The following is a 9135-nucleotide window of genomic DNA, read 5'->3' on the forward strand; positions in this document are numbered from 1 at the left end:
ATGGCGAGTGAAGTTACCAAGTCCGGCAGTTCCAACGGTTGCCCTATGAAAGCGCAGCTACAAATCATCGGTAAGTCACACTCCAACACATGTGCACATATAAATAGAATCCAAAATATCTCTCACGCAAAATGTGTAAAGAGGGATAAAGATGAAAAATAAGGTAAACTACAAAAGAGACATGCACAATGTTTACACCTATGATTACATATTACTATTACATATTACTCTCGTTTTGTTCTCAGCGCCACATTTTACACATAAAGAGTCTCTTTTTAAATATGAATGAAACATGTCCAATGTCAATAAATCAATACAATAGTAATATGTTTTTTGGTCTGAGATTTTAATTGAACCCCGCTGGCATTTTCTTCCTTATTTCTGGGACCATCGTGACAAACCACTGTCACGGTCTCATGTCACTTCCTTCCTCTTTCAGTGCTATCAGCGAAACTCAAAGAGAACAAGAAGAACTGGTTTGGTCCCAGTCCTTATGTGGAAGTGACGGTCGATGGCCAGTCCAAGAAAACAGAGAAATGCAACAACACCCACAGCCCAAAATGGAAGCAGCCGCTCACTGTGTAAGTTGAAGTCATAAGAGGATCCGTGACACCCACCCAGAATACATTTTGATCAGAAAACAAAACTAGTGCCTGTAGATTTGCTTTGCTTTGCTGTACTGCCCAGGCCCTTGGAGTACATACGCAAGTACATACGCAAGTACATAGACCTCCCCAAAACTGCATATGATTGCAGACATAACAAATAGTCTCCATTGATATGTCCTGCATCGTGATTCTTTGAGTGTTGTCTGGTAAATTTACAGGAATCTTGTACATTGTATATTTGTTGCACAAACAACACTTGACTTTCTGCACTCAGACACATTCACATATCGGTGCTGTGTTAATTTTAGCCTGGCCAGCATCTTCTGGTGTTCACTGTGACCTTCTTAATATAAACTTCTTCTCTAGTTTCACTTGGCCCCATGGGGGCAGAATTATTATCACAAGTGTTTACAATTGGCTGTAACAGGATCTGAGTCCATCCACAAATGTCAGTTCCTGTGACGGTCACAGTGCCAGCTTGTTACACTTGTCCCTGAAAAATGTCTGAACTTTATTTCAGGCTTTATAGGCTTTATTTCTTTGGATTTCCCTGATAGAAGATTTTCCCATTGTGGGATTAATAAAGTGAATGTCATCTCATTTTATTGCAAACTGCTCCCAGTAATTCTGATTTGTTTCATAATATTAACTAAACCAAGCACTCATAAGATTCAAATGTCAGTGAGTGCAAGCTGTCGCATCTAACTACATTTGTTTTGTAAATTGCTTCGGAGTATAGAAGAGCAGATTTGTCTGGTATGCTGAAAAGAAGGGTCGACATACATTTGGTGAACATGGTCAGAATATGGTAAATTAGTTTTAACATCCTCAATTGAGAAATTACTGCACTCACCCAGTCGTTTGTTCCAAACAGGATTGTGACTCCATTCAGCAAACTGGTGTTTCGTGTATGGAGCCATCAGACACTGAAGTCCGACATTTTACTTGGCATGGCCACGCTGGATGTCAGCGAGACACTGAAGTCCAATGACATGAAAGTGAGTATTACACGCCTTCCTTTCCTTCCTTGTAACCCCAACCTGTGACGTAACTCAACAGAGATGAGGAAAACATTTCCCCTTGTTACCAATATCTGAGACATCACTGATTGTCGTTTGTCTTCTTCATGTAGTCTCAGAGGTGGTTCAGACCATTCAGCTCTGTGCTGATCGAGATCAGTCAGATGTGGTGGGAGACCTCTCCGTCTGCTTGGATGGCATGACTGTTGACCCGGAGGTATTCGCCACAGCTGAAGTCAACCATCACAGTAAGTCAGGAACCCCTGAAGGCAAACAAGCTGACTAGTCAGACTAGTCCCAATGTCAATGTAAAGTAACATTTAAAGAAAAATTCTGGCATGTGCACCAAATAATTTATAGAAAACCAACGCGTGGCAGATCAGTGACTCATGTATTTAGATAAAAGTATGTGATGATATATTTTTATTGACCTATTTCTGACAGTGCATATTATCAGTGCAAGTTATCCAATTGCACACATCTGTATAAGTGCACATACTGTATTAATAACACAGTAAGTAGGGTTATGTTGCCCTGTATGAACCCTGCTGAATCATAGACTACATTGCAAGTCCATACACAAGAAAAAATATCAGCAGGCTGTTTCTGCCATCGGACACAAAAATGTATAATTTTCCATGTTTACTGAGCAGAGTCCCATAAAGTAGGATGATGGGAGCAAATTTTTGTGAATCAGCCAGACTAAGTAAAATAATCCAGATTTGTTCTCTGTTTTGATGGAACACAGATCAGAATGCGAGTATCATTAGTTGTGCAGTATGTCTTGATGTTTTTAGCGTAGATTAAGAAGTTACAACATGTACTGAAACTCATAGTGGTCATCAGTCAGCATGTATCACAAACAGCTTAAATAAATATTCAGAAAACCTGAAAAACAATTGGCAAATGCAAGTGTTTTTCTTGCTACCGGTTTATCCTTGTTTCCAAATCCAGTGTGAAAATGCACAGCACTGGCCCGTCAGTATTATTTTAAACACAAAACAATATGTGGAATTTTCCCACAAATAAACTAAATAGCCTGAGGCTGCATGCTACAAACAACAGACTAGTCTTCAGATGCTCCTTTATTACCACTGACATAAACACAAGTCTTTTGTGACCAGAATCAACTTTGAATGGCCTTGTTGGCTGCTTGTTCGCAGCTGTTAATATATCACTTAAAAGTGATGGTATAAGCACCACATTGATTAATGCACAATGAAAAACATGGTTCTCAGTTATGATAATTGCTTTTAGAAAATTAAACAAATTATGTGAATGAAATAATGGCCACAGTTTCACACATAAAGAGGAGTTCCTTCATAGTGATATTGTGTTTCTGTAATTCTTTGATTTTTTACCACAGATAAATCAAACGGGGAATCACAGCCTAATGGAGATTATTCCATAAGGTAACGCTTCTGTCTGCTGTGTCTGCACCAGGTCAAACGTTGACATATTTGCCACAGTATTTGAAATTCTTTTGCAAACATTTCCAAAAATATTAGTTGTTTCTGTGGTTATTTACTTCCTGTATCCTGCTGCTTCACAGGCGTAGCAGAGACAGTTCTCCTGCGGTGGACAGCATAGAACACCGGTCTTCTCCCAGTGGCCGTAGGTCAGTGAACAGCACAGGGTCTCCCTCTGTGTCATCGAGGGGCACGCGGCCCTTGCGACCACCCAGGCCTTCTAGACCTCCTCCTCCAACCCCACGCAGGCCCACCTCTTCACCAGGTCAGACATTTGCTGATCGGTCAAACTTAAATCCCAAAAATGTCTTTTTAAAAATTTTTTTTATTGTGTATAGTATATACATGAATATAAAGTGTGCAACAGAGGAAGGTGAATGTATTATGAATATAATATAAACAAAAGTTTCTTAAATATTCTCTTTTTATTTTATGTTGTAATTTGTGGATGTGAATTACTCTATTTTGGCATTTACATATAGGTGCCACACACCAGCGATCTATTGTAACTTCGTCCAGCTGAGCTATCTGAATTTGTAAAATGAAAAAGAAATACTAAAAAACCTTTGTCTCTGACATCTGCCTCTCTTCCCCAGCCTCCTCCAGCACCAACTGTGTACCTGCTGAGGCCAGCGATGCGCAGCTGGCTTCTGATACGCCTGTGCGACCATCTGCTTCAGGATCAGCATCTGCCCCAGACTCCAGTCCTCTGGCGGGCTCAGACAGGAACCCAGCATCAGCACCCTGCTCAGGACCTACAGCGACCAGACAGCCAAGCAGCAGCATCACCCCAGCTGTCAGTCCAAGGGTCCCGTCAGTCACTTCTGGACCATTGCCTCCTGGGTTAGTTAGTTAATTCTTGTATTGTCTCCCATGTATATATAAGGTTCATATGAGAGGGATTACAGTGGGTACCTGGTATATGGTACCTATATATCCATGCCAGTACAGAGAAAATCACATAATGATAAGAATAATATTTAGTCACAGCTACTTCATATCAAGTTGGTCTCACAGGCTCGTAGTACAAACTGTCCAATGGCCCCCTCTCTTCCTCATCATTCACTCTTGCCAACATTTGTTCCTATGACGCTATTTCTTTCATAGTCCAGGTTCATGTTCATTTTTAAAGGAGAGCTATATCAGACTCATGCACCCTCTAATTGATTGTTACTTTTCCAACAGTCCCTAAAAGCCTCCATCAGCATGTCCCAAAGGAATTGGACCATCTCTGAGCAAAAAGTCCAGTTAAATGACTGTGTATACATCACCCCAGCAAAATAACAATAATGAAGAAGGTTCTCGATCAACTGTGTAGACTCTGACAGCAAACCCTGACAGCAAAAGCAGAAGTGGATTTACTGGTTGGTTTGGTTTGGATTCCCCCTCGAAGCATCATTAAAATCTATAGGAACGTAATTGCAGATACCATAGGGGAATGTTTTGTACAAGAAATGTGTGTTCGATGCTGCCTGATTGTTTTTGAATCACGCTGTCTCAGCGGGTTGACAACTGTTGCTGCCTTGTTGCTGAATGTGTGTTCATTTCCACACCTGCTCTGCGTATTATTTCTGTGAACATTCTGACCGTGTTTCTGACTCATTTCTGTTATGGCATGACATGAAAATACTCAATACTCATGATCTAGGCTAGGAGCTGTGGAGTATGACCTCATGCCCCACGTTTATTGCTGTTGTTTTATGTAGGTGGGAGCAGAGGGTGGACCAGAACGGCAGAGTGTATTTTGTTGATCACGTGGAAAAGAGAACGACATGGGAACGTCCTGAACCATTACCCCCTGGGTAAGAACATTCACTTAAATAATGAGAAGATAACATATTATTGATGATTAATGACCACAAAATATATTTTGAAATTCATTTTAATTAATGTAAACAAAACTAAGGTGGAGCAGTGGTTTGCACTGTCCTGTCATATCGAGAACGTCCCTGATTTGCTTCCTGCCCTGGGATCTTTCTCTGTGGAGTTTGTGTGCTCTTCCTGTGTCTGCGTGAGTTCTCTCCGGGTACTCTGGCATTCTGAGGTGTGTGTGAGTGTGAGTGTGGCCCTGTGTTGAGCTGGTGACCCCGTAACCGGAGCAAGCAGGAGAAGACAAACGAATGAAAACTATCATGAATGCTCCGATATGACACACGTCCAGTATCTGCTGAAGCAATATCTTTTATATACTTTATTTTAAATGATTAAGAAAAGCAGTAGTGTGCAAGTCTAGTTTTTATGTTCCCTTTCTCCTCCATTCATGTCTGTAGGTGGGAGCGCCGTGTCGACCAAATGGGGAGGGTCTACTTTGTGGACCACATCACACGAACGACCACATGGCAGCGTCCCACAACGGAAACTGTACGCAACTATGAGCAGTGGCAGCACCAGCGCAGCCAGCTGCAGGGCGCCATGCAGCAGTTCAACCAGAGGTTCATATTTGGGGTGAGTGTGCTCGTTTGTCATGTGATGCCATTTGGAGTGTAAGCATGCAACTCACTGGTCACCGCCAATAGTGTAAGCAATAAGTTCATGACCTGATTGTAACCTTACTGATGTTGATGATCAATGAAATATTACATAGGTTGCTTTCATATCTGAATCGTTTGATGAGCTTGCGACAATGTCTCATCTTGCTCTAGTTTGCATTGTCTGTCTATGCAATAACGCCCTTATGATGCGTTACTATTATCTTTTGTAGCCAAATAATTTAGTTTGAAAAGGAAACATTGTCTGATTCATCTTCAATCCATTGTCCCAGTGTTTATTGGATCATAAATCAGTTCGTGATGATCATAAATCAGATCATGTGATTCAGACCTTTTAGTTCTGTTATGGTTCTGTATGCTTGATTAGGAATTTGGTCCCCAATACTTCATCAAGTGGGAAAACTCTGTTTGATTTCCATGTGATAAAGCCTGTAGGTGTGAACACACTTGTAAAGTCGGATGTCTTGCTATCATTTTAATTATGATAATAACGTTTTTTTTAGTATTTTTTTGTTTGTTTGTTTGTTTTAAACAAATCACGAAGCTGCATCCTAATAATAAGCCTCCTTTTCTGCTGTGTAGGCACAAGACCAGGCACCAGCCACACAGAATAAGGAGTTTGATCCACTTGGTCCTCTTCCTCATGGATGGGGTAAAACATCTATAGCACAGAACAAAGGCTCATTGGTAGCATTTCATCTGTCACATTTCAGCATCTATATACAGTAGAAGATACTGATTCAGCTCAACACTTCAGGCTTTGAGCACCGGTGTTGTGTTGTAACATGACTTCTTTATGAGAAGACTTGGACTGCTCTCAGATTTATTGTTTAGCTCTGGCGATCTGTGGGTGTGTGCTTTAGGTGATACAGGTACTTTTGCTCTCTACTGTTATCAGTTCAATGTGCACCTCATTTTACACATGAAGTAATCTGTTCTTATTTGACATAAAATTTGCAATATGCCTGAACATAATAGTGCCACTTTAACTTTTGTTAATGCCCAATTGATTGTATCTTTTCAGAGAAGCGAACAGACAGTAATGGCAGAGTTTATTTTGTGCATCATCCTACACGGTCAACACAGTGGGAGGACCCCCGAACACAAGGGTCAGTATTTTTGTGCTGTGTATTACCCAGCTCACATCTATCAGAGTTCAGTCTATCTCTGGCCATAAAATGTTGTCTGCAATCCTGATTGAGTTCATTCACATGAAGAAATGCCTCCGAAGTCACGGTTCATCTGTGAAGTGTGAAGTCACATATAACACTAAAGGACAAACTCCCTGTAGGAGCAGACAGGAACACTTGAAAACAGGAAATGAATGGTTATTCATGAAGGTATTTTAGGTCTAAAATACAAAGACAACAAGGTTTTTCATTTAAACAAAACTACATGAGTCTATTATTTACACCAGATATTTTGACCGTCAATATTAAACACACTTGAGGACCCATAGCTATAGAACAGATTGGACCTGATTGATTGGATGTGACCAATGTGACTGAGGATTTATTTTCTGGAAACGTCACATTTGAAATCCTGGTGTTGATGGGGTTTATACAAACAATTTTAATCTTGTGTGCACAAAACACTTTCACTCAAAATAATGGCAGCAGTTCGTCACAGGCGGTATGTAACTATCTAATCCTTTGAAGAACCAAATTCAGAGCTACAAACACTGAAACCAGTGTTTGTGACATAAGTGTGTTGCTGTTTGTTGAAGTAATCAGACTCTAATGTTGCTCTAATCGCATTTCGTAGGTTGCTGAATGAGAAGCCACTTCCAGAGGGCTGGGAGATGAGGTTTACCGTAGATGGTATCCCTTACTTGTAGACCACAACAGGAGAACCACCACTTACATCGACCCCCGCACTGGAAAATCGTCACTGTGAGTCCCGCAAAAGTACTGCTAATAAGTGAACTCTGTCACTGGTGAACAGTATCAGTCCCAGCCATCTGCCTCTTAAAACCAGGTCAGAGCCCCCTTATCTGAGATACTGAGACTATGTCAACATCTTTATTTCTCCAATTTCAGAGAAAATGGACCTCAGATCACCTACGTTAGAGGACTTCAAAGCCAAAGTACAGTACTTCAGATTCTGGTGCCAGGTATGAGTCGCATGAGTTCATTATAGACAACCGTGACAGCTACACTGTTGATTTGTTTCATATTCCAGTTGTTGTCTGACATTGTTTTCCGAGTCTTAGTCCAAGGTACACACAGGAAATTGCCTCAAATTTATCTTGCTCACAATGATGTTGAACCTTTTGGTCAGTTTATCACCATAACAAATGCACTGTGGATGGATGCATAATCCGTTAAAGTTCTATCTTTATTTGTTTTAAAACCCATAATAAAACATGTTCTGACTGTATTAAAACCAGTGCAGTACATATAAGGCTGTGTTCTCTTTTTTTCCCCCCTCCAGCAACTGTCAATGCCTCAACACATCAAAATCACTGTAACAAGAAAAACTCTGTTTGAAGATTCCTTCCAACAGGTAAAGTGACCTGCTGCCATCACAACGACATTCTTGAAACAGGGAAACATGTTTTTAAAAAGATGAGCACAAAGGAAATTCAGTACTGAAATGAAATGTTTACAATGTTTCATTTTTGCGAGGGTGAACTGAATCAAATGTATCAACATGTTCCGTTGATATAGTTATTATTAACTATTATTATTGTTTTGCAGGACACAAAATACACTACTAACTTGTCAATGCCTCTGTTTTAGATAATGAGCTTCAACTCTCAGGACCTGCGCAGGAGACTATGGATCATCTTCCCTGGAGAAGAAGGTCTGGACTACGGAGGAGTTGCCAGGCAAGTACAAAATGAGAACAATTTAACCAAGTGAATTGTGATTTTCTGCCCTAAACACAAGTTGTTTCTTTATTGAAACTATTTGTCGTCCATTCCTCAGTTGTGTTGTGTTCCTCACTCTCTCTCTCTCACAGGGAGTGGTTCTTCCTGTTGTCCCACGAGGTGTTGAACCCCCATGTACTGCTTGTTTGAATATGCCGGTAAAGATAACTACTGTCTCCAAATTAACCCCGCCTCCAACATCAACCCTGACCACCTCAAGTATTTCAAGTTCATAGGACGCTTCATCGCCATGGTACGTTGTGTGTCTCTCACAGGACACACGCACACACACACATGCCAATACATCATTAGTTTGCAGTGCAAGAGTGCAAAGAATTTTCAACACAGCTTGCTGAAAGACCTGCGCTTCCATCCCTCAGGCTCTGTTCCACGGCAAGTTCATCGACACAGGTTTCTCACTGCCATTTTACAAGCGCATCCTGAACAAGCCTTTGGCCCTCAAAGACCTGGAGTCAATTGATCCTGAGTTCTACAACTCTCTCATGTGGATCAAGTAAGCACATGAACCTAGACCACCTAACCCAAGATCCCTGAGAACTCTGTTTCAGCATCTGTGCTGACGCCCCCTAAAGGAAGCTGCTGACATTTGCACAGTTAGCAGTTTTCTGTGACGTATCAAAGTGTCTGAGCCCGAGTGAGGGGAAAGACAGAATTAGT

The 9135-nt window shown here is 41.0% G+C and overlaps 1 protein-coding gene across 1 annotated transcript; it reads left to right on the forward strand.

The window, feature by feature from the left end:
- Positions 1–8971, forward strand: LOC144742042 (E3 ubiquitin-protein ligase Itchy-like; the record flags this gene model as incomplete). Its single annotated transcript, XM_078624544.1, is given in 20 exon segments — positions 1–70; positions 440–581; positions 1483–1610; positions 1741–1875; positions 2994–3039; positions 3180–3361; positions 3693–3939; positions 4803–4898; positions 5367–5541; positions 6168–6237; positions 6610–6694; positions 7350–7414; positions 7417–7477; positions 7625–7655; positions 7657–7698; positions 8019–8090; positions 8327–8419; positions 8554–8586; positions 8588–8710; positions 8838–8971. Coding segments are annotated over 20 exon segments (2030 nt in total), but the record flags the coding sequence as incomplete, so codon positions are not given.
- Positions 8972–9135: the final 164 nt, after the last annotated feature.

This window comes from Lampetra planeri, unplaced genomic scaffold (genome assembly GCF_965212315.1).
Source record: "Lampetra planeri unplaced genomic scaffold, kcLamPlan1.2.h2 scaffold_829, whole genome shotgun sequence".
NCBI lineage: Eukaryota > Metazoa > Chordata > Hyperoartia > Petromyzontiformes > Petromyzontidae > Lampetra > Lampetra planeri.